This window comes from Candidozyma haemuli (assembly GCF_002926055.2).
Source record: "Candidozyma haemuli strain B11899 chromosome Unknown F_2014730914, whole genome shotgun sequence".
NCBI lineage: Eukaryota > Fungi > Ascomycota > Pichiomycetes > Serinales > Metschnikowiaceae > Candidozyma > Candidozyma haemuli.
The window spans coordinates 350,713-378,396 of record NW_020289912.1 but is presented as its reverse complement, the minus strand read 5'-3'; the positions used below and the strand labels follow the sequence as shown (position 1 = coordinate 378,396).

Here is a 27,684-nt window from a genome sequence, read left to right as displayed (position 1 = left end):
AACACTTTCAGTACTACAACATCTACCGAATGGCCGAATCACCAAGCGCCAGCGCATCACAAGATACAGAACAAACACATGGTCGGTCTGAATATGAGCCCCAATCTCTGATAAATGACTCTTCTACCGCTCAAAACGACGAAGTGGTCGATGAGAACACCAATAAGCGTCAGATGGAGAGTGAAGAACCAGAAGCCAAACGTTCACACCAAGAAGAAACCCCAGATTATATTCAAAGTCTCTCTCGAAAAGAGGATCTGTCTACGCCAGGACCAGCGTCTTCCTCGGTATACAAGGACCCGAAGAAGGAGATTCCAGCATGGATGAAGAGTAAAGCACAGCGGTCTGAAGCGAACAAGTATGATAAGTACGGTGGAAGATCTGCAGCTGCAAGAGAGCAAACAGCAGCAGCTTCAAAGTACGATAAGTATGCAAAGTATGGTGCCAAAGACGATAGGTACCTGAAGTATGGTGCTAAACCAGAGAATACGGATTCCAGGGTCGTTCGCCGTGAAGAGCCTGAGCCTGAAAGGGATCCACGTAGAGGGCCCAGTGCTAGAGAGCCAATTGAGCCTCAAGGTGATGGGGAGCCTCCTGTGGCAGCATACACCAGTGTTCCATCGCTCGGTGGAGCTGGACAGAAGAGCGAATATAGACCGTTCCAGAGCAGTATCGCTCATAAGGAGAACAAGGACATCAACAGCATTGTGAGACAACATTATAATCAAAGAACGTTCCAGCTGCGAATGCAAGGCTCCAGAACTAGGTCGCCTATTTATAAGATGAGAAACTTCAACAATGCCATCAAGTACATGTTGCTTGGTAACCATGTCAAGCGCCTGCTGCCTGGAGCCCAGCTTGTGCTTCTAGATTTCTGTTGCGGTAAAGGAGGCGACTTGAACAAGTGTGAATTCGTCCACGTGGATCAGTATATTGGCGTGGACATTTCAGATGCATCGGTGAAGGAAGCGTATTCGAGATACTCTCAAAACAAGGCAAGGTTTATTCCTCAGAACCCACAAGCCAAGAGGTCCAGAGACTCTAAGAGATATAACTTTGAGGCTTGTTTCGCTACTGGAGATTTGTTCACCTACAGTCTACCCGAGATTCTTGAACCTAACTTCCCAGGTATCATGGACGGGTTGTTTCCCGTTGATTGTGTGAGTGTTCAATTTTCTTTTCATTATGCATGGGAGACGGAGTCCAAAGTGCGTACCGTCCTTACAAACATCACTCGGTCGTTACGGCCGGGAGGTACTTTCATCGGTACAATTCCATCATCTGACTTTATTAGGGAGAAGATTGTGAACAAGGAATTTTACGAGAAGAACACATTCGGTAACGATTTATACCATGTACGCTTCGAGAATGATCCCCCAGAGGATGGTGTGTTCCGAGAACCATTCGGTAACCGGTATGACTATTTCTTGAAAGACGCAGTGGACGATGTTCCTGAATATGTGGTGCCATTTGAGTACTTCAGATCGTTATGTGAAGACTTTGGGTTGATCTTGCGATACAAAAAGAACTTCACGGATATTTTCAACCAAGAAATCCCAAAGTACTTCAACAAACTCAACAAGAACTTAGTCGACGGCATGAAACGAGCCGATGGTAAGTATGGTGTGGAAGGCGCCGAGAAGGAAGCCGTGGCATTTTATGTTGGTTTCGTTTTTGAAAAGCTTGGAAACTAGCGGCCAAAGTATAGAATGATCCAGAATAGCAAAATAAAGAACAAAAGCGTAAGACGGCCCTTTGGCGTTGTTCCGAACCACACCCCATAACCCAATATCTTATCCGCAAGTCTTCTAACGAATAACTGCTTAATCTTATCAAGTGCTGTGCACTTCATGTATACCATAGTAGGACCACTCACCGTGTCTTCTTCTTCCGCCAACAGCATATCCTGTCTTACAGAGTGAGCAAGGTGCCTGTTGGGCACTGCGCTGGGTAAGACGATAAGGTTGCCATTATGGCCAATAATGCTTTCAGGTGGACTGTGCGGTATGGAAATGTGTAAAAAGACAGGACGATGATCAGACCTCAAGTAATTGTCAATGCTGTCGTAAGTGTGGATCTGAGGATACCCACTACGATAAGTGTTCTGGAATAAGATCCTATCACACCACAGCGGACACCTGCTGGTGTTATAAATGGCCGTACCTGGATGATACTTATAAGTAGGAGAGAAGGAAATGCAACCTTCCGTGAAACCTGTAAACACCTCGCCGGTGGCCTTACCCTGAGTAAGTTCGTCGTACTTCACCACAAGCTTTTCGATCTCCTCCTTCAGAAAACTCTGGTGGCTCTGATCGTGCAAACGAGAGAGCTCTGCCGTGGGTAGTTCAGCCTTTGGTTGTTTGCATGTTCTGAAGTTCAAATCACCCATAAAGAAAGCATGGCAGTTGGGTTTAACAAAACTGTACCCGTCGCCAAAGTCCAATGCCCGCATTATCGTCCATATGTTGTTCACCCGTCTTTGGTAGTATGCTTCACCCTCGTAGGCTCCCAAATGAGCATTCGTAAACGTCAACTCGGTGGTTCCCGATTCCTGATCCACATACTTGAGTCGTATACCCACGCCACCCTTGAGAGACGTACCGCCATTTCCACAGCTTGCACTCGCTGTCTTGCAATCCCTAAACCTCAGAGGAAACGGCGTAATAGCGAATATGCCAGTTGCTCCCACATGGCTAAATGCAATAGTCGTAAACCGTAAAGACCCTGGTCCCGTGCCATACTTCGACTTAAGTGCATCAAGCACAATTCTATTTGCCTCGATGAGATGCACATTTGCAGATTCACTAAAGCATCCGTCCATCACAGTACAGAACTCCTGGAACCCAAACACATACAACTGGCATGCCTCGTCAGGTAGCGAAGGCACCAAGTTTGTGATATAATCAGCAGCGTTCAAAGGATGCTTGGCCACGTTGAAAGTGGTAAGGAAAAGGGGAATTTCGTCCAGCCCCATGTTTGGTCAATTGAGTATGGGGTATTGGTGATTCTGGAGAATGGAGAATGGAGAAACCTGGAGTATGATGCTCGGCCCTGCAGTACTCCGATAAGCCTGAGCCACTGGGGTGCACTTTGGGGGAGTACAACGAAGGGAATTGAAGGAAAGGGGTCGCTTTTGGATTTATAGATATTTCAAGGAGAAAATATCACTTTCTTTTTTAAGTTTTAGAGGGTGGAGTGGAGAGAATTGGAGGTGTTGAATAAGTGTGGTGTACGGGTCTTTCACTTGATATATACCGATGCATAGCTCTTCTCTGCTCGTACCTGCTCCACAGTATGTCACTAATAGAAGCCCAGCGGCAACTTCTAGAAGAAAATGATGCATTGGAAGTCTCTGTGGCTCGAAGGTTTCGTAAGAACCCGGTCTTGGCCCTGAAGTGCTCAGTGGACCAGTCCCATCAGCTATCCACCAAGAAGAAGCGTTCTCATAAGGAGATGCTACTACTGGAACACGAACTTAAGTTCTTTGAAGATACATATAAACAGAATAATAGCCGTCTTCGAGAACAGCTCAAGTCGAAAAGCGACCTACTAAAGGATATCCAGGCGTTCAAGGACCCAGATATGAAGTTCTACCTGTTCCTCGATGCCATGAAAGACCTCAACGACAAAAGACCCGATAAGCTTGAGTCCGCTAAGAATGCTCTTGCGTTTACGCTACCGTACCTGAGTGTCCCGGCTGACGAGAAAAGACCAGATTCGAATAAGGTCAAGAGGAAACAACTTCTTTCCAGTATGGGAGCTCATCTTGGCCAGCAGCTTGGACTAGTGCTTAATGATGTGGAGCTGTTTGGCCAGTATCTCGACATGTCGTATTTTTTTGACCAGTATAAGCTTTTGGTGCCTTCGAAGGATACGTATGTGGATTACCTTAGGAAGTTTGCCGACTTTCCGTATAAGACTAGTTCGTCTGACGAGTATAAGCGGTACTTGGCGCAGCTACATAAGTACTTGTTGAAGTTTTATGAGGAAACTCATCCACTTGAGGATATGCTGGAGTTGCTCAAAGACTCTGAAAGCAGAGAAACCGTGGAGGAAGGTAAACCGAACGATAAAGGTGAAGTCTACTGTAAAGCATGCGATAAGCTCTTCACCAAGGAATCCGTCTACAAGGGCCATTTGGCCGGGAAAAAGCATATCAAGAACGAAAAGGCGCTTAATGGTGACAAGGGTTCTACGAAAAAAGACACGGGTGCGTCGTTGGAAAGAGATGTATCCAAACTAGCTGCTCTGCTCAAACCTACAGTTGACGCAACCATAGACCACATTGAAAGACGAGCAGCAGCCTCGGAGCGTGAACGCATGATAGAAGACAAGGCACTTGCAGAAGAAGAATCCGAATTCACAGCCACAGATACAGATACCAGTGACAAGTCAGACAGCGAAGATGACGAGGATGATGATCTACTTTCCAAGCATCTTCCTCTTGGTACAGACGGCACGCCTATTCCTCTTTGGCTCTATAAACTCCAAGGACTCCATCGCAGCTATAATTGTGAGATCTGTGGTAACGTCAAGTACAAAGGCCGTCAGCAGTACGATAAGCATTTCCAGCTGTCCAAGCATATCTATGGACTCCAGTGTCTTGGAGTGGATGACGATGCGATGGTGAGCTTTGCGGGTATTTCCAGCATAGATGAAGCCAACGAGCTCTGGCAGAGTCTTAAAAAGGCCAAGAGGAACACAGAACAAACGATAGAAAACGCCATTGAGGTGGAAGACGAAGAAGGTAATGTGATGCCAGAAAAAGACTACCTTGAGCTCAAAAAGCAAGGTCTTCTCTGACAGCGAGGACGTCCCTTAGCCATCAGCACAATCAAAGTCAACCTCGGTATATATCCACGTATAAATGTATTATAGACCACCTCTTCCCTCTGGAGTATGTGCATTTTGCACCCAGTGCGAAAAATACTCTTCTCCATCTTCTCTGGATGAAGCTTACCCCCAGACTCACTCAACAACTCCTACGAATGACCGAGTCGGGCCAAAAAAGAGCTTCCTCGCCCTCTGGCGCCCCACCACTGCCCGTTTCCAAAACGAGACCTCCCCGTGGCGCCAAAAAGCAAAGAGACGACCATGGCTTCAAGATGAAGCAGCAGGCCATAGATAAGGACGTGCTTTCGTCTGAAGCACAGCCTGGGAAGACGATTTTCGAGGAGGAAACCGAAGGTGCTTCTTATATCATTGAAGGTCCGCTTCGAAGAACAACGCCCTACTACTTCACCTACTTGACGTATTGCAAGCAGAGATGGAGAGACAGGAAGATCTTGGATGTGTTCCTAGACGAGTTTCGGGAGAAGGACGGGGACATTTACCGGAAAGCCATTGCTTCTGGACAAGTTACAATCAACAAGAAACCCACGACGTTGGACTCGGTGGTGAAGAATGGTGACCTTATATCGCATCGGTGTCACCGCCACGAACCGGCTGTTTCGCTGAGACCGATAAAAATTGTGTTTGAGGATGATAATGTCATTGCTATAGATAAGCCTTCGGGGATTCCCGTGCATCCAACGGGACGGTACCGTTACAACACCATCACCAAAATCTTCCAGCATGAGTATGGCAAAACCGTACATCCCTGTAACAGACTAGACAGATTAACACTGGGGCTCATGTTTTTGGGGAAGAACGCCAAGGGCGCTGATTTTTTTGTCAAGCAGATTAGGGAAAGAAACGTCAGAAAGGAGTACATTGCCAGGGTTAAGGGCAGGTTTCCAGTGGAGCCTGTGCTGGTGGACCAGCCTCTTTATACTGCTTCTCCCAAACACGCATTGAACGTGGTGGACCACGAAAACGGCAAACCAGCAGTGACTGAGTTTAAGAGGGTATCGTATGATCCAGCTTCGAACACGTCTATTGTCAAGTGCCATCCTTTGACAGGAAGAACTCACCAGATCAGGGTACATCTCCAGTATATAGGGCATCCCATTGCCAATGACCCGATCTATTCAAGTGGGTATGTTTGGGGTAGTGATGACTTGGGCAAGGGCAATGAAGGATGTCCAGAAGAGGTGGTTGCAAGGTTGGACAAGATAGGAAAGGAGAAAGCGTGCTCTACATGGTTTCATCCCAGGAAGATGGTGAAATTCTATCAAAGGATCAGTGCTCCGAGTGTGAAATGCCTCTTCACACCGACCCGGGGCCAAACGATTTGGATCTTTGGCTCCATGCTTATAAATATGAGGCGTCCGACAAGCTGTGGTCTTACACGGCCGACTACCCTGACTGGGCTATCAATCCCCACCGCAAGTTCATGGAACTTGCCATTGAGCAAGCAAAGAAATGCGGCGAGACACAGACACAGTTCAATGTTGGAGCCGTTTTGGTGTTAGACGGGGAGGTTCTTGCAACAGGTCACTCTAGAGAGTTACCTGGTAACACCCATGCTGAGCAGTGTGCGTTGGAGAAGTACTTCAAAGAAAACAACACAACAGATGTGCCTAAGGGCACTGAGTTATTCACCACCATGGAGCCCTGCTCCTTTAGGTTGAGTGGTAACTTGCCCTGCGTGGACAGAATATTAGCAACCAGTATCAAGACATGTTTTGTCGGCATCCTTGAACCTGATACGTTTGTCCAGAACAACACTGGCAAAGCCAAGTTAACCGAAGCTGAGGTGGAGTACATTCATATCCCTGGCTACGAGGACGAGTGCCTCGAAATCGCAAAGTTGGGACACGACAAGAAAGTTTAGTCATCTTCATCTAGCTCCAAAACAACATCACGAGTTGAATACACGAACACGTCACGACGATTACGTCCGTTTTGCTCTGTTTCTGGCGCAAATGAAACGCTTCTGTCTTCTGGAGGATTACTTCTCGTATTGGCAACTCTCTCTTGGCTTGACTCGGAATTTGGCATAGTTGCTCTCTCTCTGGACCTTCTTCTTTCACTGGTGTGTCTCTGAAGTTGTGACAACGGTGCTTCGGCCAGTCTTTCAAGAGGCTGATGCTGAACAGGCCCAAAACTACTGCCAACACTGACCGAACGAGGAACAGCCAAACCAGTAGCAATAATCTTGTCTGTGATATCAAGGAACTTGTTCTTTGCAAGGTTCATGCCATTAGTGAATCTGAAGAATCTAGATTGGGTCGGCTGCTCCAAACTCAGGCTTTGTTCTCTAGTCACTGCTTTAGTTATCGTGTTACTTGAACTGGTCTGGCTGTGAAGAGGTGCTGATGGGCCGCTTTCATCGCCATCAGAATCGTCATCATGGAATGATGATCTGCGAGGTGTCTCGGGCGCTTCTTCTTCAACAAAAAACTCAAACCTATCAAGTTCATAGAGCTCGTCTTCATAAAAACGGCGCCCCAAAACACCTTCTTTCTCCATCATCTTCCGTATCACGTTATATTTGTTACACCATTCCCAAGGAATGACCACACAGATGACATAAGTGACCACCGAAAAGATTTCAGAAAGGGCATACACCCATGCGTTAGACACATCGGCAATAAAGAAGGCCACTGGAGCGTAAATAAACACTAAAGTGAGGAGCGAAATAAGCCAAATGTGTCTATTCGCAATGATCTGCTTTATCTTTATAAGTAAGAATGCTGTAAAGATAGCAGCATAGCACATACCCATGGCAATACGGATAAGGTAAGTCAACGCTGGGATGATTTTACCTGCTTCAGCATCCTCATGGAAGTTGTGGAACTTGGTAACGCCCCAAAGCGTCTGGGATACAATGGCAGCAGCAGTACCCACGTAAAAGATCAGACGCTTATCGCTCTGTCTTGAAAAAAGTCTCATCACCACTTGAACCTGCAATATGAGAAGAGAAAGAACGACTATCAAGTCGATGATGCTAAGGTATAATGTATCGTTCACAGCCAGAAGCACAGCTTCGCCGTGCAAAAAGCCCTGCCGCTGCTGGTTATGCAAAACAATAATCGACTTGATCACAGTTATTAGCATGTAAACAGATGAAAGTATCGTCAGCAGCTGTAGTAGAAAAGAAGGTTTGATGGTATAGTTTGTAAGGACAAAGATCGTGAAGAACCAGGTAATCACCGCCGATATAGCGATCGAGTACACTATCGGCACCACGCTATAAACGAATACACCGTTATTAGGCGGCGAAGTGAACTCCTCCCACAGCTTCCGCACAAGCGGTAGGGACTCCGAAAACGTATTAAGCACCAAGTTCACGTTCGAGTTAAGCATAGGCGTCGTGCCCTGGTAACACTTTTGCTGGAACACAGCTTGCCGTATATACCTCACGGGGCTGCTGAAGTCATGGGATATTATGAGTCCTTCACCTAGATCTATCGGTAGACACAGCTCATAGATTTTGCGGGATCCGCTGCTTCTCCAAAACATGAGTGGGTGGATTCTGGATGGGACAAATGCGGATAACCAGGGGTTTAAGTATTATTAGGGTTGGTTTGGAACGTCTAAGACGGTACTTCTGGAGATCAAAAGGGGATATAAAAAGAGTTGATAGTTGGTCTTGGCAAGATGGTGATGTAGTAGGCGAGGCCTGATATATGAGATCCGTACCTCCCCACAGTTACCCCAGACCCCAGTAACAGAAGTGGGAGAAGAGTAGAAGGAAGGGAAGGAAGGGATTGTTTAAGTATGTGGGATGCTTCCTGGCAGTCGGTAGTGTCCATTTGAAAAGTTTCAGCGTGATTGGGTTGGTGTGGGAAGTGTGACTGGATATGTATCTATTCCAGGAAGACTACACTGGAGAGTCATATCCAGGGTTTTATATTCAGTAGAGAGGGCTCGTTCTGTGTTTTTTATTAATAGTCCTCTTTGTTCATAGACGTTCGTAGGCCGTAAGGTACTTGGAAGGAAAGATGTTTAGCTCCTTCTTAATGTCCCTCCAGGTGAACATCCAGTAAACCTAAAAGTACCAGCCTTAATCCTGGGAAAGTAGCTTCTGCTTCAAGGGCCGCAAGGCACTTCAGACACAGTTTCTTATCGGCACTGCTGGCAGTGTACCGGCACTTATAGCTCTAACCATTGGCCATTTCTTCCCGTTTGGCTTTCTGCTCAGCAAGCGTTTGTTTCCAACGTCCTGGAGGGCCTAGGAGAACCAAAAGTAGACAGCCAAAGGCCAAGACAAAGCACACACACAAGGCTGAAATCTTAATGCTATCTTCAAGAGACGAATTGGAAATATAGGACCAAAGAAGCTGGAGAAATACCAACGCTATCGTCAGCCCTATATACAACCAGTAGTTCTTGAAACTCGCTTTTTCCACTAGGGCTAGCTCAGGAGCTTTTGTGAATACCATGAAAATTAACAAAACGCCGTAGGTGGCGAGAATATTCACTTTCCAGGCTAGAGGTATCCATACGGTCATTGCAGCACCTAAGACCATCTGTAAACCGAGCATACACACGTCAGTCACGCTCAAACTTCTATTTTTTAGGCTTGCAAAGCGATGTAGAACCGGATTTACAAGTCTTTCTCCAACAAAATATAGTATAATTTCAGCACCCCCAGCCACATCATTCGGGACAAACTTCCCAATGATAAGAATAAACATAACTGAAACATAAGCATCAAGATAGTATTGCCCCACCATATCATTTCGTATGAGAATAGACGATACTTTAAGTGCAAACATCACTTCTATCATGATGAAATATGGCAAGAAGGTTGGTTCTTTCGACAGTTCCCACGGTGACTTGAATATGCCCAGCACCGTCGCCAAGTCGAGAATGAACTGCGACGAAACCAACATCGCCTGGAACCTGAATTGGTTAAACGGCTGTACCGGCTCGTCCAGCTTTGCCTTTTCGATATCTGCCATGGAAAACAACGAAAGGTACGAATTGACGCTTTTTTTTTTTTTCAGTTTCAGAGCCGCGTGGTTGACAGGCCATGCATTACCCCCACAGGACAGACCTAAGGAGTAGGAGTAGAAATGTATTGGAAGAAGTGTTGGGTAGGATTTATTGAGTGAATGGTTTTTGGAGAATATGAATTCATGTCTTTTTTGTATTTGTGATGGGAACTCGAGTGATGGGTATTGGCTTGGTAAGTCGCTTAGGCCCCATGACGTCATGGAAGGATGCCACTACTACTTGCAATAACTGTGTGCTATGGTAAGAAAATCGAGGTAGAGTTTAGTGGATAGCAGAATATGTTCGTGGTAGAGTATATGGTACTTGTTTTCGTTGGCTTGCGTAGGTTGTTGACCTTTGGAGTGTTGGTATTAACATGGGGGGCAGTATCACGAAATGGACTACATCAGCACTTTCCTGTGAAATGATTACCAAAAGAGGGAATAGTTTCTGTCTGCTTGTCTTTGGTAGAAGCATTTTCATAGCCAGATATTCTGCTGAACTGGCCGTGGCAGCATAAACTAATGCTTTACGTGTGAAGGTTTGTAGAACGCTCTGGATACTATATTCATACGAAATGCCGTTTTTTACGAGCCCAAATTGGACATTCGAGCAGAAGTATCGAAATAAAGAAATGATCAAAAGCTACAGCTTCTGTAGGGTTATCAAGGCTTAAATTAGCGTCAAAGGAGCACAACTTATCATAGAGAGCAACAAAGTACTTCTCGCTGAGAGACATTTCAGAAAAAGCTATTGTCACGTCTCATCCCTGTAAGCCTTTGGATCTCGACCGTGACCCCAATGCTGAGGCTTCTGATACCCTGGAACTACTCTTCTTATAGAATGGCTTCGAAATGGCTGCAAACGCGGCTTAGATGGAATTGATAGAAGCATAAGTGAAATGTATTGGCAGGTTCAACAACCCTTACGTACCAGGAATACTCTATTCATGTTACTTAGCACCCTAAAAGATAACCTTCCAGCTTTGGCCAAGTTCGGACCATTTTTGCACCATTTACACTTACCACTCTGCCCCATACTTAAGCACTACTATAGCCAGTAACCATCCAACAACGACAATCCACTGTCTATATTTCACCTTAATCCTATTCACCATCTCTGAGCCTTCTCTACACCATAAAACCTTTCCCTACTCTCCTCCGTTCACATTCTTTCCACTAACTACCCCAATTCACATACCAGCTAACCAGCTAACCAGCCAACCAGCCAACCAGCCACTACCAAACCCTTTCCACCAAATCCACCAACTCCACCAAACCTCAAACCTCCAATTCCCAAGCTGATCATTTTCCTCCATCTCCAAACCTCTTTTGCCGTCCCTTCATGGGAATCGCTTGCTCCAGCAAACTCACACAAAGCACTTCAGCCGCGCCAGATCTGGAGCACAGCCAGAGCAATGCCAGTACGTCCACCAACGAAATCCCCCTATTTCCAAGCTTCTCTTTGACTAAATAAGCTTTTTAGCTTGTGCTTTGAAAGAATATGTAGTTTTTTCCAACCTTTCAGTGCCTTGACCGGCCCACCGGTGTCCCAGCCTGGAATGGGTGCAAAACCTCAAACCTCAGACCTTCAACCGTCACTTCCTCCAGCCAAACACGAAGTGTACCAGAAATTGCCCCAAAAAAAGCCTGGATTCCAAATCCTCCCATTCTCTCTTCACCCCCTTCCCATTCCATCCACCCTGCCCCTGCACGGCGTGTAAAACAAACTACGCTGCTGTTCATTCCTCTCTCTTTCCTTCGTCTCCCACCTACACATAACCTTCTCAGATCTTGATACTCTGAGCCTTTCTTGATCCCACCAAGTCCCTACCTTTTGGCTTCTTGCCTTTGGCTTTCCCTGTTTGCATATCTTTTATTTCTGATAATGGCCTCCATAGATGCTGCCAAAGACTATGGCCTGGACCATATGCCTTCGCCGCTTCCACGGAGCGAGACTGATGTGTCTCATAATTATTCATTGCTAGATTACTATGGCATGGACGGTTTCGATGTTCACGACCAGGGCAGCGAGACGTCGTACGTGAAGGTGTCGAAAGACGTTCCGTTGTCGAAAAACGAAGGCGACGGTGCTATTTTCCCTCCTCCCGTGGAGGTCACTGGCTCTGAGGAACCGCCTGCTCTACAACCTCCCACAGACTCCAAGCAAGCCAGCCTGGCGCTTTTATCGTATAAACCTGTGGTGCTGGAGATAGACAAGAAGAGCATTTTGCATAGCGACTACGACATGTACGGTTTCAAGAAGGACCTGTCGTTCTTTGACTCGTCCAAGAAGCAATATAACGAGTGGTTTGGCGAGTATGCCGATCAGCTCGTTCAGCAGAAGAAGAAGTGGAAGGTTCTACTTAAGAATAACGGGTTGGGCTACTCCACGGGCCTTCCTAGCCGTTTTCCTCCTAAAAGTGATAAAGCAAAGAAACTAGTGAGGAAAGGTATCCCTCCGGAATGGAGAGGTGAGGCTTGGTTCTTTTATGCTGGTGGCCTCGAACGTCTTCATAAGAATGTAGGCGTTTACGAGAAAATTGTTGCCGATACGGATGGAGTCACTAATAAAGATACAGAGGTGATTGAGAGAGACCTCAATCGAACCTTCCCAGATAACATCCACTTTAATTCGCTGATCTTGCTGGACGAAAAGATAGAAACGGAGAAGATCAAATCGCTTAGAAGGGTTTTAGTTGCATTCGCTCATTACCAGCCACAAATCGGCTACTGTCAATCCTTAAACTTTCTTGCTGGGCTTTTGCTTTTGTTCATGAACGAGGAGCGCTCCTTTTGGATGCTTGTCATTATGACAGAACGGATCCTTCCCAAAGTGCATTCTGCCAACCTTGAAGGTGTTCATACCGATCAGGGCGTGTTGATGCTCTGCGTCAAGGAATATATACCCAGACTATGGCAGATCATCGGCAAAAACTTTGAAGGAGCGGTTCTTTCAGATGATAAGATCCTCACTCGTTTACCGCCCGTCACTTTGGTTACCCTGTCATGGTTCATGTCGGTGTTTATCGGCGTGTTGCCTATTGAATCTGTGCTTAGAATATGGGATATTCTCTGGTACGAGGGTTCCAAAACCATCTTTCGGATATCCCTCACTATCTTCCGTCTTTGCTTGGATCATCCACAATTCCTGAACGAAGAAAAGAAGCAATCTGATTCTTCAGAGCTGGAACAAATAGAGCTCTTCCAGTTCATGCAAAGTTTCCCCAAGTCCATCACCGATCCGAACCTACTTGTTGATAAATGTTTCAAGAAAATTGGAGGCTACGGTTTTGGCTTCCTTTCGCAAGACGAAATCAACAAGTGCCGTGAGTTCGTAGCTCAGCAAAGAAGCAAGCTCCGTAATAAGGCGTTGGTAACCGCCGAAATGAGCGATATGGAGAGGGAAGCATTAAAGATCCCGGAAACGCCCGAAATCCACGACGTCTACGGGTTCCACAAATCTGTCATGAACGGAGTAGCATGGAATAAGCATCTCAGCAGCAAAATGAAGAGCAAATTCCGGAAACACAAGCCATAGAGTCGTTGGTTGCAAAATTCATCCGAACCAGAGTCACGTGCCGCCTGTCGAAACTTTGCGGGATCTCCAGCATCATAGAAATCCATCCTTCACCACCAACTCATGCAATACAAATACCTCATATCACGGGTGGCTGACCCTGTGCTAGCCATTGGTGTGGGTGTGGCGGCTTACTACGTCCATGAAAGACGTGTAGGTCGGCCGGAAGGACACTCCCTCAATGAGCTTTTGGCCAAGTGGTGGAAAAGTTAGAAAACCACCACCACCAACAACCCCCAATCCTACGACTCTTAACGCGAGCTTGATGACAGATAGCATACTATATATTCTACAAAAAATGAACTAGCATGATGACGATCAGACCAAAGTCTTAAATTGGGCCACGGCCTTCTGGGCTCTCTCGGAGCCAATGTCGAGGGCCAAGAACAGGCCGATTTTCGCCCATGTAGCTTCTGTAACCACTGGCTCAAGCACTGCCTCGTCTGGGTCTTCTGTAGCGCTTGGCGTGGCAGCTGGGCTGGCCTTCTCTGGAGATGCAGTGGGTGGTGACACCATGACAGTAATGGCAAGTTCCTCGTTTGCCTTGGCCACAGACCCAATCTGCGTCGAATCCGTAAGCACCTTTGCCTTAAGCATCAACTTCAAGTTGCTGGCGGTCGCTCCAGCCTCTTTAAGCGTAGCCACCGTCTCCACAAGTTCATTCTTGATATTGAACACCGTCAGTTCAAGCGGCACGTCAAGCGAAGCAGCAAACTTAAATGGCGGCTTGATACTCTTAAAATTAAGCTTTGTAGTCTCCCCAGCTGTCGTCTTAGCCAACTTGGGGAACCCAGCAGGTACCTGGGGTAGCGAAGGCCCCAACGACGTCAATTTATGGTAATCGTCCGTGGAGTAGAAAGTCTCAGGAGCAGCGTCCGTCAGCAACCTTATAAGCTGGGAGTATGTGGTGAAGAATTGTTTATCGTCAGCCGTTGTGGACATGGTGGGTGGAGATGGAATGGCTGGTTGGATCTATATGGTGTTGATAAATGGTGATTTAGAATTGAGTGCGACTTGGTGGAGGACCAGGTAGGGAGGCCAAGAAGGGAGGAAATGTAGAGGTGGGCCAGTGAAGAGGAGGGGGGAGATGAAGGTTGGTTTGAACGGGATTTATGGTGGCTTTTTTTTTGGCTTAAGTGGTTTTGGATTTTGGGGATTTTGGGGAGTTTTGGGTGGTTTGGTGGTGGATGGGATTGGCTGCGAAAAGATGGAAGGTGAAGAGCTGGAGGAGGTGGTAGCTGGGAGTACAGAGTGGAGGATTTTGGAATTGGACAAAAGGGTTACTTTTGAGTTTTTGGCAGGCATAAGAATGAAAATTTGAGGTTGCAGTTGGACGGCTATGAAGGAGGAACTATACGGTTGATGCTGGCCATGTCAGGTGCTTCCTATTATAAGGAAGTACAGTTAAGCCATGTTGTACTTTAAAGAGAACTGACAAGTCGCTCTTCTTTTTTCTTTTCTGTATATTTCTAGATCTACTTTCAACTGCTCAACTTCTAAATTTCAGGTCTTCAGTGATCTACTTATAGTTGTAAGGGTCTGTTGTATTGTCAGTTATTGGTAAGTGCTACGACAACCACAACTTACATAAATCGAAAAAGAGACGTCAGTAACTCTCAATTTTCTTCGACTTCTAAATAATATTTTTTGTTTGTTTGTCTCTCTATGGGATATCGTGCACGTTGAAAGTCTACTTGGAGTGCTAGTGTAGCCAGTTACATCCACCCTACGATGAAATATCATAAAAAACCCTTTTCAACAAAATCTGAGTTTATCTCTCATTCACATTTTCAGTTTCGTGCCTCAAAACCCTCAATTGATATCTTTGTATTCTTAAGAGCATACCTTGTTTGCATCTTTGGAAGTAGAGAGGACAGTGCTCAGTGCACCGATAGACCAACAGCCAGTGCCAGCTTCTCCCGCCTTCTGGAAGCCCTCTCCAATCAAATTTCAACAAATTTACATAAAAAGATCTCCTGCTTTCAATTTCTTCATTTTCATGTTTTTCCATAAAATTCTTTTCTCCATTACCCCAAATCACCTCCCTTTTTCTCCAACTATCCCACATTCTTACACATTCTCTCCAATTCGCAGCCATTCTTTGATCCACACTAAAACTGTAAACACCACCAACACAAACAAAAAAAAAAAACAAACACAACAACAAAGAAAACAAACTCCTTACCGCCTTCACTTTCCCAATCCCCTTCCTTATTCCTCTTTTTCCTCTGGGGGTGTCATTTTCTTGGAACTGTTTTCTTCCATATTCTGCCACGTGACTTCTCCCCCACTAAATCTCGGGACCACTTGGGATTTATCCATAACCATGAGCTTCTTCAAGTCTTTCAAAAACAAATACTCAAGCCTTTCCCAGGATGACGGGGCACCTTTGCCTCCTCCTGCTACGGAACCTCAACAGAACAATTTCCGTACAAAGTTGCAAAAACTCAATCCCTTCCGTTCCCAAAACGTATACCTAGAAGATGACGAGAACTATGTGACCTCCGAGCCAGGATACCTAGAATTGCTGAGATGGGATAGAATGCTCTTGTTTGCATTGACCTTTGGTGGTTCTATTGCCTGCTGGCTTATATGTATCTTTTTGTTCCCGGTGCTTTCACTTAAGCCCAGGAAGTTTGCTGTGCTTTGGTCGTTGGGATCTATCTTCTTCCTTGTCAGTTTCGGGGTCTTGCAAGGGTTCCAGGCCTACATTCTTCACTTGTGTTCGTCTACTCGAATCTTGTTTAGTATAACCTTCATCACATCCATCGTGTTGACGTTGGTGTCGAGTTTGTCGTTGAGGTCGACTCTCCTTTCTATAATCTTTGCAGTCATCCAGTTGATCGCTGCGCTTTGGTACACAGTGAGTTACTTCCCCATGGGCCGCCAGACATTAAATTTGGCTTCAACGGTTGCTAGAGGCCAGGTCGAGTCCTGGGTCAACACTTAAGCCTTCTTAGTTAGATGGGAAAGCGCTCTCAAGACCTTTCTGCACCACTTTGACAATTGCTGCGTTGGCACTGGTATCGTTAGCCAAAGCTTCCTGGAGCACCTTCTTTCTTTGCTCCACCTTTGGTGCTTTAGGAGATGCAAGCTTTGCCAAGTTCTTGAGCGCTTGCAATGCAAGCACGTACTTGGCGTCCTCAATATGTAAATCAAAGGCAAGCTCCCATGTACATCTGTAGCCGTCGGCTTCCGATGTCAATTGAGTCACATACTTCTCCATATCTTTGAATAAATGATCACTGGTCTTGAGGTCTTGTAGCAACTTGGCACCCAATGGATCGGCATCATCTTTTTCAGATTCAACCTTTGCAATCATCTCGCTCTTCTTCTTGACATTCAAAGGTTTTGATTTCTTAGCCTTTTTGTTCTTTGAAGACTTGACGTCGCCGTTTTGCAAGTCAGTCTTAGACTCGTTATAGATCTCCCAGTACAACTTGAAAAGACCTCTCATGGCACGCACATAAATAGGAGTGGAGTGAAGCTTGTCCTCCCATTTCAACGTGTCCACATAATCACGAGGAGTACCTCTTCTCATACAATAAGAGTGGAAGTCAAACTGGTCAGAGTTGAAAGTTTTGAATACCTTGACAATGGCCAAGAAACGCTTCAAGGCCAAACCTCTGTAAATATCAGCCAGATCCACCAACTCAGCAACTTCAGAATGAGGAGTGTCCTCAGCCAATGCTTTAATTTCAGAGAGTTTTTGCTCGTATAATCTCTGGTATGCCTCTGCACTCTCAACCAACACCCAGTTTGCTTGCATGGTGTGCAAGTCTTTAAGACCATTAACAGCGGTCTCGTCTAGCTTGGTAAACAAGGACACCACCTCAATTGCCTTATCCACATGGTTAGCTCTGAGAAGGTATTTGGCAGCCTTGGAGTTGACAAATCTATCTTGCAAGTCTAACAGACGGCCTTCTTCCATGATATCCTTTGCTTCTTCCAACTTACCCAAGTGTTTCGTGACTCTGGCCTTGAGAATATACAATTCGACGAGGGTAGGGCTGTGGTCTAAGGCACGCTGGACGTGGTCCATAGCTAAGTCCAAGTTGCCCAAGTATAAGTAATGCTGGGACAAGAAGTATGACACCCACACGAACACGGTTGGGTTCAATTTCGATACTTCGTTAGCGAGGAATTCTTCCACAATCTTTTGAATAACGGCGATCTTCTTCTTATTTCTGTAAAGTGGCTTGACATTCACAAATGTAGCTGGCACGCCACGCTTCAATTGGCTGGTGATATAAGAAGTGGCTCTCTTTTCGAACTCAGGATGAGCAGCCGGCAAGAAAGTCAAGGGCAAGTACTGAGCAGGGTCAGAGCGAGGGTAAAACTTGGCCAACTTATCGTAAAGAGCCAATCTGGTCTCCACTGGGCCTCCAACGGTACCCAAACAAGTCTCCAAGAGGTTATAGTAGCCCACATCGTCAGGGTTTCTCTGCAATAACTGACGGTAAATCACAGAAGCCTCTTTCTGTTGACCCAAAAGCATAAGGTACTTGGCTTTGTACTCCATGTACGAAGTCATATCTCTGATCTCAGCCTTATCGTTTTCCAAGTCCTCCAAAGCTCTAGCGTAGTTTCCAGCCTCAGCGATAACGTTGCTTTTATACAAAACACACTCATTCTGTTCATAACGATCCTGTTCTTGCAAGTGATCCTTGATGATGTTCTCGATCTTAGCCAAAGTACTAACACAAGCGTCGTAGTCCTTATCCAAGTGGTGGGCCACAGCGACCGCAGTCCAATTGGCTCTGTAGCCCGGCTGGGACTCCAAAAACCTCTGTCTAGAATCCTTCAAGTTCTTGAAATCCCTAACCTGAGATTGAAGAAGCGACAAGTCCCTCAAGAGCAAAGTATTAGGCAGACCGTTATCCACGGCAGCCTTGAACCATTTTGCAGCCTCCGGGTAATTGTCAATGCTTCTATAGTAAATACCCGCAAGATGATCAACCAAGTAGTTGCCCAGATCCTTCAGCGTGGCCTTGATGATATAAGGCTCAGCTTCACTCTTATGGCCCAAGTAGAAGTTGCAACAGCCCTTCAACGCCAAAGACTCAGCATGGCTGGAGTTTTTCTTAAGGTTCTGGTCCACAAGCTTCAAAGCCTTTTTATACTGTTTACTCTCGTAGAGCTTCAACGCCTCACGTGCGTTGGCATCCTCCTTGTTGGCGAAGATGGGCTTTCTAAGAACCATTAGTGGGAGATTGGAGTGGAAGTGGTGGAAATTTTATCTCGAGAGAGGTATTAGTGTGCACGACCGGGAGCCCAAGGCAGTCAGTTGATCCAAGGCAGAGTGGCCGGGGAGACTGGAAATGAGGTGAAAGTAGGAAAATGGGGAACCTGAAGATGGAAGTTTTTGGATCTGGTTTTGAGTTTTTAGGGTTTTTAGGTGTGTTGGATTTGGCTTGGGGTGTTTGGACAAGTGCACTGAGTGGTACAGGCTCACCACCAGTAGACTGTGATTTCTGGGGTCCAGGAGGTTTTAAGATTGGCTTTAGAGTAGGAATTCATGGTTGTAAGAGGTTTGGAGTTTGGAAAAGTGATGGAAAAGTGATCTCTAGGAGATTTGGGGATTTTGGTATATGTCTGGAAGTGGCAGTGGGATGGACATACACTTGGTGGTTCTATGCTAATGTTCCTCTTGAGATAATCGTCATACGAAAAGCTTTCCATGAATTGTTTCTAGCACTGGAAATTACACGAATAGAACACTTAGTACTGACTATCACACCAGGTTAGGTCATTTAGAGGCTTCAGCTGTCACAGGTTGTTCTCACTATATAATATCTAGAACGACCAATGACGTTCCATAAACTACCAGAATACCCAGAAACGAACGAATTGCACTCTCCCGAATTGCGTCTTCATCGTATAGCAGTACATTTCCCAAACGCCCTTCACTTCCACATTACTTCTTCATTCCCAACTTCCACTTTTCGCAGCCATTCTTCTGACACTTCCCATCCAAGCCACTGACGTCTCGCTTACGTCTGTCCATTTAAGCTTCCTGGCACTGTAGATCTTCAACCGAGACACTTCCTGGCTGACAACTTCACTCTCTCCAACCATTACTTCCAGAATTACTACTTTTACTATCCTAGCTCACTCACTCCATATACTCCAGCCTATGCCTCTCCAGTCCACATTTCCAGTCCACCTCTCCAATCCACCACTTTAAAAGGGTCCAAATTCACTTTCAATCCACATAAATAACCCTTTCTACGTACCCTTTTCTTGCTCAGCCTTATACTTTCTCTACAACGCCGTATCTACTTCATGCACTGTCACTGCTTCAGCACTGCCTTTTCCATATACAGAAGTATACGAGATGCCTTCCGGTAGTAACCTGCAAATGTCAAAAAATTTCACAAAAATATCTTCACCACGTTTACATTAACCCAGGAACCTGGTTCCAAGAAATTCCGTTAGCGTATCCTATTCCGTTGAATCCCAACACTGTATAGTAGAGTGTGTCTACGCTTGGCAGACTGTTAGATGTTCAGAGGAAGACTAAAGAAATGATAAAAAGTGGTAGAAAAAAAGACCAAACAACAAAAGAAGGATAAATAATACTACCCAGTCAAAAATCTCCTTCTATAAATATCCTTTCTTTGTCTTCCTCTTGTCCTCATCACCAAATTCCATCGTTTCGCAGCCATTTAAGCGAGCTGCTTCAACGCATGGCACGAGATCGATATACAGAAACGCATAGCCATCGCCTTCGCTTGCGATACGATTTGTTATATAGAGCATAAAAAACCACCGGTTTCTGATCAAAAAGATAAAAACACCCCTATATATCCCGGAAACCTTCCATAGTTGGTCCATTTTGCAACCGCGCCCTGTGCACACCAGTATCAACCTCTTCCAACCACCTTCTTTACCAGATATATCCATCTCCACCCCATGCCTGACGATAGGAAACGGATTCGTGTGGCCTGTGACGCGTGCCGCCGGAAGAAGATCAAATGTGACGGGAAAGTGCCTTGTTCCCATTGCAAGTCAGCCAATGAACAGGTGTGTCACTATGCTGAAAGACAACCCAAGAAACAGCGGAACCTAGGGGCTAGGGACTCGAAATTGCTGCTTAGTGCTCGTATGGAGCGTTTAGAGGAGATTATCTTGGATTTGAGTGACCGATTAGGCGGCCTGACCGATGCTAGAGATAGAATCGTCTCAGGAAGACCAAGTAACCTGGATTCGGAAGATTCGGACGATTCGGCCGAAAACGGCGATGCTACCTACTCACGAGTCGCCAGTGAAGCTGCTGACGGCAATACTTCAGGCAACAAGAAGGGCCGGAATGCTCTTCCGCTTAAGAACCTTGAGCTCTTCTTTGGCGCACACTCGTTTGCCAGTGTGGTGTCGAAAAGCTCCATCGACTGGATGATAGAACAGGTTGGAGATGAAAATAAGGATCTTATTCAGCCATTGTCGAACATGCCATTATTATTTCAGAGTAAAACAATGCTGTTCTATGCCAAGTGGATTGATCCACCAGCATTGTCTACTGAAAAGAAGCAAAAGCTCATGACTCGGCCATTCCCTGAAAACTCCACACTTGTATTTGGTATCTTGGATATGTTTATGACGCCTATACTCCGAATGGAGGGCGTAGGTGATATCAAGAGGATAAGAGGCATGTTTGAGAAGTATTACAATGGCAAGCAACGGTTTAGTTTGGCTGAGCTTTTGACCATGACAGTTTCACTTGCCTTCCTGATATTCATGCGCTTTGAAACAAACGTGGGCCCGCTAGAACAAGTGAACGACGGCACTGAATGGTCTGATAAGTCCCTTCGTCAGTTAGAGGACACTCTTATGAATAATGCCATTTTTTTCTACCACCGACTCAGCGTTGTGGGCGGTGGTATCGACACCATCGAGGCTATTTTGCTCTTTACAGGTTACTTGGAATGCCATTGGTATGCTCCCGAGGTCAACTACATGCTTTTGGTTCCTGCTATACGTTATGCCCAAGATATGGGTCTTCATAGAATCGAGAGTTACGAAATGTTGGACGTCGATACTGCCTCATATCGTAAGCGTATTTGGTGGGTGTGCTGTTACATGGATATGGAAATTTGCTTCAGGAACGGTAAGTCGCCGATCATTAACCGAGCCGACGTGAGCCCTGAGCTTCTTGACATTGACGTTGCCGAAATTGCTGTATCGGAAACGCCGCTCATTAGGTCATTGCACAAGTATTTCTCCAACGTCTTGCTGATTCGAGCACGAAGCTACGAGTGGCTTTTCTCGGCAACTGCAGATGTCGGGGACTTTGCTTCGCTTCTGAGAAACTTGGATGCCCTCAACGAAGAGCTTTTTGCTACGGCTGATAAGCTACCACCATCGATGAAGCCTGTGTTCTTCAACGACACTGCGTTCCATATTGTCAACCATAAGGATAAAGTGGAGAATGAGACGAGTTGGGCAGTCAGGCTTACTTTCTTCTACCACATTATGCTTATCAACAGACTCCCACTGATGTTCAGTTTTGAGGATGAAGACGTGGACCGCAAGGCTTACTACCTGAACCTCTCGCTCAATAGTGCTCGTACCATGGCCCATTTGTTGAAAAGCAGTGAAGGAGCTAACCTCAGTAATTCCTTCTTTGAATGGGTTCTCTTCTTCCCTTCCAGTGCCTTTTTGCACTTGCTGACGGTGATCATGAAGCATCCAAAATCACCAGAAGCCTATAGCGACTTGATGCTTTTGATAGAAACGTCGATGGATTTCTTAAACCGCCGTGGGTTTGACAGAGGCGCCGATTTGTTGAGCAAGTTCCAGCACTACTCATTTACCCTGGTAATGTTTAAGATATTGTTAAAAATCGTCATCACCATCTTCGAAAGGAAAACCGGGATTGTCGTTTTGGAAGGAAACCCCACGTTACAGGACCACTTGAACTCTGCCCGTGATATGATGCCTGAGCTCTTCGGCAGCGTGGAATCTTTCCGACTGACTGTTATTTCTGTTGCACCATTAGTGATCAGTCAGTCTCCATTTGTTGATGAAACCAAACCATCCCCCAGTCAATCGTCAACGTCATCATTTTCCAGTGGAAAACGCCAACTTCTCCATCCCAACGACCCCACAACACATCTCAACAGCCAGAACATCCCCTTCAGTCCATTTCCCTCATCTGGCCACTTCCAAGAAGACATTGATTCGCTCATTCGTGCTCAAATGAAAGAACTCCCAAACATCTTCTTCGACAACAGCCCGCAATTCTAAGCTATCCAAAGAAAACAAAAAAGAAAAAAAAAAAGAAAGAGGAGAATGTACGAACGCCCTTTTGTGCCCTGTCATGTGGCGTTTGCCTCTTTTGGCTACACCCTGTTTTGCTTATTAACCATGGGCCCGGGTGTTTTTTCGCAGCCAATATTTGTTCCGTCCGTGGCGGCTTAAACAGCACTACAGCTGAGCTGAGCAGGTCAAACAGTGACACACCCGTGCACCACGCACCCTCGGCCTGCGCCATCTGCCTCATCATCACATCCGGTGAAAGATTACTTATAACGAAGGTGCGCCCCCCTCAGGTCAACGAATAACTCCAGTTTTTCCAAGGTCTCTTTAACAGCCAAAGACGTCGTGGGTCCAATATGAGCGGTGTCGAAAAGAACAAAAGAGACCGTGTGGCGAAAGCATGCGCCACGTGCCGCAAAAAGAAGATCAAGTGTAATGGTAAGACGCCCTGCGATCACTGTCTGAATCTTCAGATTCCCTGTGAGTATCCTACGAACAAACCTCGAAAATCCAGAACAAAGGCGCTGCTGGAGATGATTCTGAGCAGACTTGACAGGCTCGAGTCGCTCATGTACAAAATAGCAGAAAGTGTTGGTGGAGGTGGTCTCGACTCTCGGAACGGTATTTCACCCAGTTCCGGGACTCGTTTGCATGGCGATCTGATGTCTACCCCTACTACAGCTTCGCCTGCACTGGATGTTAGCGATAAAGAAGCCGACGACGACTTGCGTGAGGACCAGGCAGACGGCTATAATCGTGCCGATAGCGCCGCCCCGCTTCAAAGCTCGAATGGCGACCAGTCGCCGGAAAAGAAGCCTAGGGATACGTTTTTCCAGCAGGCCAAGTCCATTCTCAATAAAACCATCGATGAAAAGTCCGATGGTGCTACGAAACCACATCAGATTCTTCAGTACAAGGGCATGCACCTGGGTATTGTGTTCATGTTCGGTTCGCAGAGTATCGAGTGGATCAAGTCTAGATTGAAGCAGGAGGATCACAATATCGTCACCCCTTTCCTGACCCTTATTTTTTACTTTAATGCTTGGAAACAGGTTTTCCTGAGTGTTTGGACTGATGTCAAGACATACCCCAAGGAGGATGTGAAAAAGTTTAAGGAGGGCATTTACCCACACGACAAGCAGCTTACCTTTGAGTTGCTTCGTCACTATAACTGTATCGCATTGGCAGACTTTGTTTGTCCCGTGGCTGATGTCCAAGCGCTTTTCATGAAATACTATGGCAACAAATCAGCTCCTAGAAAGAAGAGGTATAAGTTTTCTTATTCCGAGTTCATGTTGATGAACCTCAGTTTGGCAATCTCCATTACTGTTGCCATTGATGAAAAGAGCAGTGGTGTCACATCCCCTCAGATAGGTGAATGTCCACGCTTAGATGCCATGTCCATAGATCAGCTTACATCGTTACAGGAGGAGATGTTTTTGAATTCGGTGTTTTACTTCCACACAATCAGTGTTGTCAGTGAGGGAATGGTCACCATCCAAGCTCTTCTTCTATTGGCAACACATTTAGAAACTACTTGGGTCATCACTGATGTCAATTACACTTTTGTTGGCATGGCACTGAGATATGCACAGGAAATCGGTCTTCACAGGTACGAAACGTTCAATCACCTACCGGAGCTGGAGATACACGAGCGAAGCAGACTTTGGGCTGCTGTTCAGTGTTTTGATGTTGAAATAAGTCATCGTACAGGTAAACCTCCTTCAGTAAATATGGTGGACGTTTCGACCTTGACCCCAATGGACCCATGGTATGTTCCAGCACTTGTATCTCAATCTGAGGTAGAAAGATTACAGCAAATTTGTGGCGGACAGCAGCTTCCCTGGGAAGAGATTTACGTGCATTTCTACGTTTACAAGCTCTCCCAATTGAGAGCTTTCTCATACTTCCAGTTGTTCAGTGCTACGGTCAAGTATGACAGCCTTAAAGGCATTCAAGAAATCGTCACCTCTCTTAACCACGAATTGGGCAATTTCACCAACGAGCTCAGAGCAGAGTTTCGTCCCGTTACTATTACGAACCAGAATTCAGATTACTCATTGAAAGATTCACATCTGAGAAGAAGATGAACAGAGTCAACGATAGTATCCTAACACTCCAGCTTTGCTACTTCTATCAGGTGATGACCATTAACAAGGTGCCTTCACAGATCGAGCCGGAGCTGGACACACCGCCATACGAAAATGCTTGTTATAGACGAAACTTCTTGGACAGTGCAAGGACTATTCTCCACCTCATGCGTTCTGTGAATCGCCGAACTGTGCCCTTCTTTGGTGTGAACTGGATGATTTTCTACCCGTTCGTTGCAACAATGAACTTGCTTGCGCACTGCCTAAATCATTCGGACGAAGGTGACAGTCTTGACGATTTGAACTTGCTCATAGATGTTTCCATGAACTGCTTCAATCTCTACAGCAAGCAGGCTAAGCAGCCTGCCACGAGACTTTTTTACTTGAGACTTCAGTTGTTCGACGTGGTTGTGAGAATTGTCTTACGTATCACAATCAAGGTGTTTGAAAGCAGAACCAATATGGACATTCTTTCAAACAATCCTGCTCTCAGATCCCATTTGGAAGATGTCGAAAAGGAGTTTCCTCAATTCTACCAGAAGATCAATGACACATCTGACATGATGGATCTTTTGAATTGTATGCATCCTACTTCTGGTGTGGGCCTCTCCACCAATAAGTTCTCGCCTAATGGTTCGTGCGATTCAGCGTCTAATGCTTCCAATCCAGATTTGACCCCTGGCTATTCAAATGAAACGTTCGAGGGTCAGTCTCCAAGAAAGAATGATCCAACACTCTCAAATATCCTTCATCCAGTTGACTTCTCTGGTTTAAGAGACAACGACAGAAAAGATTTTAGCATTGATGACGATTTCCTCCTTGCTGCGGTTAACCAAGACTACCTGACGCTCCCTAATTTTTTCTTCGACAATGGGCTCTAATAATGTAAATAGGTTGGCATGTACGATCATGAGTATTTAGAATTAATTACACGAGTTTATGGGTTTAACGAGTACGAATAACACCGGCTGCGATCAAAGTGTTGATCTTCTTGGCCACCTCTGGGTTTCTCATGTGGTCTTGCAAAGCAGCTGGGTTCTCTCTGGCCTGGCCCAAGATACCTTGCATAACTGGGTCCTGCAAGATCTGAACAATCTCTGGGTCCTTAGACACTCTCTCCATGGTTTGCTCAGAAGTTTCACCTTCAATGGAAGAGAATCTTTGGGACATGGCCTTGTTCAGCAATTGGTCAATCTCACTGAGGTTCTTACCGTTGTTCAACTCCTGGTCCTTGGTACGGGCCTCGGTCAATGTGTCAATGACATGGGAGAATTCCTTCATGGCCAATTGGGCGTTGGCCTTTCTGATGTATGCTCTAATGAAAGTTGGATCCAATTTGATAGCCTTGTTGCAGTCTTCGACAGCGTCAGGGAATGACATTAGCTTGGCCAATGCAGCAGCTCTGTTAGAGTAACCTCTGGCGTCCTCTGGGGCTCTCTTGATCATTTCAGTGTAAGCCTGGACAGCCTTTGGCCAGTCACCCTTGGTGAAGTATTCCTTACCTTCTACTCTGGCTTCCTCGGCCTTCTCTGGGTTGACGTAGCTCTCTGCTTCTCTGGTCTTGATCTCCTTTTGAGTGTTTCTCAACTTGGTCAACACATCTGGAGTTCTGTGCTCAGTCAAAGACTTGTCAAAGTACTTGGCGGCGTTCTCCAAGTCGTCCTTCTTCAAGTAAGAGTTACCGATTCTAGCGAAAGACTTGGCGATAAGCTTGTAGTCAGCTCTCATGCTTCTACCTTCATCCACAGCCTTCTCGCAGGTGGCGATAGCAGCATCGTAATCCTGGTTCTCGAACTCAGCGGCAGCTCTGTTGTTCAAGTAGGTGATATCCTGATGGAGCTCCCAGGCCTTGTTGTATTGCTCAATAGCCTCGGCGAACTTTCTCTGTTTATACAAGGTGTTACCCTGAGCCTTAGCGGCATCGGCTTCGGACTTGGAAGAAGCATCCTCCATTTCAACATCCTCAGACTGAGTGGCAGCTGGCTCTTCAGCCTTGTTTGGTTCCTCGGCTGACTTAGACTCAGCTGACCTAGACTCAGTGGATGGCGTAGGCTCCTCAACAGCAGTAGCCAGGGATTCATTGCTCAGCTGGCCTTCAGCTGGTCCACCAGCAGCACCAGGAGCAGCATCCTTATCGAACATGTTCAAGTCAATGCCCATCAAAACACCCATGATGGTCATCATACGTGGGTCAGAAAGCATGGTTTGCATACCAGCCTTTGGGTTCTGCTGCAACTGCAAAACCTTGGTGACCAAGTTAGGGTCGTTCATCATTTCAGCAGTCTTTGGGTTGTTCTTCAACTTGGTGATCAAGTTTGGATCAGAGAACATCTTGCCCAAGCCCATGTCGCCCTCGGCATTACGGGATCTCTCGGCCTCCTCAACAGCAGACAAACCGCTCTTGGCCATAGCATTAGCCAGGTCCAACTCCAAGGCCTTAGAGTACGAAGACTTAGCGTCATCCAAGTTACCCAATCCGTACTGAGCAGCACCAACACGGTTGTAGCCCTTGGCCCACTCAGAGTTGACCTCCACACACTTTTCAGCGTCCTCCAATGCCTTAGTGAAGTTTTTCAAGGAAGCGTAGCAAGCTGATCTGTTGGAGTAGAGAACATGGTTAGGCACTTCAGAAGCTTCAATGGCTTTGGAAAACTGCTCGATGGCCTTATCGAAGTCTTTGGCGGCGAAGAATTTGTTACCCTCGGCTTTGAATTCATCAGCAGACATTGTGATGTGTTTTTTTTTTAAGCTTTTGGTGGTTGTTGGGTGGGACCAAAGTGGTGATGTTCAAGCGAATATATATCTGGGCCGGGTGCGCACCAGTGCATTTCTAGAAGCTTCCGAGAAGCTCTTTGGAGACGAAATAGGAAAACACCGACAAAGAATGTGTAAAATTATTTGAGGAAGTAGAAGGGGGTGGTTGGCGTTTTGA

General features: G+C 46.0%; 13 protein-coding genes across 13 annotated transcripts; 7 read left to right on the top strand and 6 right to left on the bottom strand. All coding sequences in view use genetic code 12, as the record gives it.

The window, feature by feature from the left end:
- Nucleotides 1-29: 29 nt before the first annotated feature.
- On the top strand, nt 30-1,694 carry ABD1 (mRNA (guanine-N7)-methyltransferase; the record flags this gene model as incomplete). The annotated part of the gene is made up of 1 exon (XM_025487490.1): nt 30-1,694. One exon carries the CDS (start codon nt 30-32, stop codon nt 1,692-1,694), a length of 1,665 nt encoding a protein of 554 aa, XP_025344506.1.
- Nucleotides 1,695-1,808: 114 nt separating this feature from the next.
- On the bottom strand, nt 1,809-2,974 carry CXQ85_003855 (phosphoinositide 5-phosphatase; the record flags this gene model as incomplete). The annotated part of the gene is made up of 2 exons (XM_025487489.1): nt 1,809-1,822; nt 1,870-2,974. The coding sequence occupies 2 exons, from the start codon at nt 2,972-2,974 to the stop codon at nt 1,809-1,811; spliced, it is 1,119 nt and encodes a 372-aa protein (XP_025344505.1).
- Nucleotides 2,975-3,294: 320 nt separating this feature from the next.
- CXQ85_003854 (SF3a splicing factor complex subunit) lies at nt 3,295-4,803 on the top strand (the record flags this gene model as incomplete). Its single annotated transcript, XM_025487488.1, has 1 exon — nt 3,295-4,803. One exon carries the CDS (start codon nt 3,295-3,297, stop codon nt 4,801-4,803), a length of 1,509 nt encoding a protein of 502 aa, XP_025344504.1.
- A 185-nt stretch (nt 4,804-4,988) lies between these two features.
- CXQ85_003853 (bifunctional DRAP deaminase/tRNA pseudouridine synthase) lies at nt 4,989-6,715 on the top strand (the record flags this gene model as incomplete). Its single annotated transcript, XM_025487487.1, has 2 exons — nt 4,989-6,043; nt 6,070-6,715. The coding sequence occupies 2 exons, from the start codon at nt 4,989-4,991 to the stop codon at nt 6,713-6,715; spliced, it is 1,701 nt and encodes a 566-aa protein (XP_025344503.1).
- Nucleotides 6,716-6,832: 117 nt separating this feature from the next.
- RIM21 (Rim21p) lies at nt 6,833-8,346 on the bottom strand (the record flags this gene model as incomplete). The annotated part of the gene is made up of 2 exons (XM_025487486.1): nt 6,833-6,867; nt 6,915-8,346. 2 exons carry the CDS (start codon nt 8,344-8,346, stop codon nt 6,833-6,835), a joined length of 1,467 nt encoding a protein of 488 aa, XP_025344502.1.
- A 641-nt stretch (nt 8,347-8,987) lies between these two features.
- CXQ85_003851 (uncharacterized protein) lies at nt 8,988-9,791 on the bottom strand (the record flags this gene model as incomplete). The annotated part of the gene is made up of 1 exon (XM_025487485.1): nt 8,988-9,791. One exon carries the CDS (start codon nt 9,789-9,791, stop codon nt 8,988-8,990), a length of 804 nt encoding a protein of 267 aa, XP_025344501.1.
- A 1,921-nt stretch (nt 9,792-11,712) lies between these two features.
- CXQ85_003850 (Rab GTPase-activating protein) lies at nt 11,713-13,365 on the top strand (the record flags this gene model as incomplete). Its single annotated transcript, XM_025487484.1, has 1 exon — nt 11,713-13,365. One exon carries the CDS (start codon nt 11,713-11,715, stop codon nt 13,363-13,365), a length of 1,653 nt encoding a protein of 550 aa, XP_025344500.1.
- A 357-nt stretch (nt 13,366-13,722) lies between these two features.
- CXQ85_003849 (uncharacterized protein) lies at nt 13,723-14,346 on the bottom strand (the record flags this gene model as incomplete). The annotated part of the gene is made up of 1 exon (XM_025487483.1): nt 13,723-14,346. One exon carries the CDS (start codon nt 14,344-14,346, stop codon nt 13,723-13,725), a length of 624 nt encoding a protein of 207 aa, XP_025344499.1.
- A 1,384-nt stretch (nt 14,347-15,730) lies between these two features.
- CXQ85_003848 (uncharacterized protein) lies at nt 15,731-16,323 on the top strand (the record flags this gene model as incomplete). The annotated part of the gene is made up of 2 exons (XM_025487482.1): nt 15,731-16,271; nt 16,295-16,323. The coding sequence occupies 2 exons, from the start codon at nt 15,731-15,733 to the stop codon at nt 16,321-16,323; spliced, it is 570 nt and encodes a 189-aa protein (XP_025344498.1).
- Nucleotides 16,324-16,360: 37 nt separating this feature from the next.
- Nucleotides 16,361-18,607, bottom strand: CXQ85_003847 (peptide alpha-N-acetyltransferase complex A subunit; the record flags this gene model as incomplete). Its single annotated transcript, XM_025487481.1, has 1 exon — nt 16,361-18,607. The coding sequence occupies one exon, from the start codon at nt 18,605-18,607 to the stop codon at nt 16,361-16,363; it is 2,247 nt and encodes a 748-aa protein (XP_025344497.1).
- Nucleotides 18,608-20,319: 1,712 nt separating this feature from the next.
- Nucleotides 20,320-22,650, top strand: CXQ85_003846 (Zn(II)2Cys6 transcription factor; the record flags this gene model as incomplete). The annotated part of the gene is made up of 1 exon (XM_025487480.1): nt 20,320-22,650. The coding sequence occupies one exon, from the start codon at nt 20,320-20,322 to the stop codon at nt 22,648-22,650; it is 2,331 nt and encodes a 776-aa protein (XP_025344496.1).
- A 368-nt stretch (nt 22,651-23,018) lies between these two features.
- On the top strand, nt 23,019-25,633 carry CXQ85_003845 (uncharacterized protein; the record flags this gene model as incomplete). Its single annotated transcript, XM_025487479.1, has 2 exons — nt 23,019-24,684; nt 24,708-25,633. 2 exons carry the CDS (start codon nt 23,019-23,021, stop codon nt 25,631-25,633), a joined length of 2,592 nt encoding a protein of 863 aa, XP_025344495.1.
- A 64-nt stretch (nt 25,634-25,697) lies between these two features.
- STI1 (Hsp90 cochaperone) lies at nt 25,698-27,479 on the bottom strand (the record flags this gene model as incomplete). Its single annotated transcript, XM_025487478.1, has 1 exon — nt 25,698-27,479. One exon carries the CDS (start codon nt 27,477-27,479, stop codon nt 25,698-25,700), a length of 1,782 nt encoding a protein of 593 aa, XP_025344494.1.
- Nucleotides 27,480-27,684: the final 205 nt, after the last annotated feature.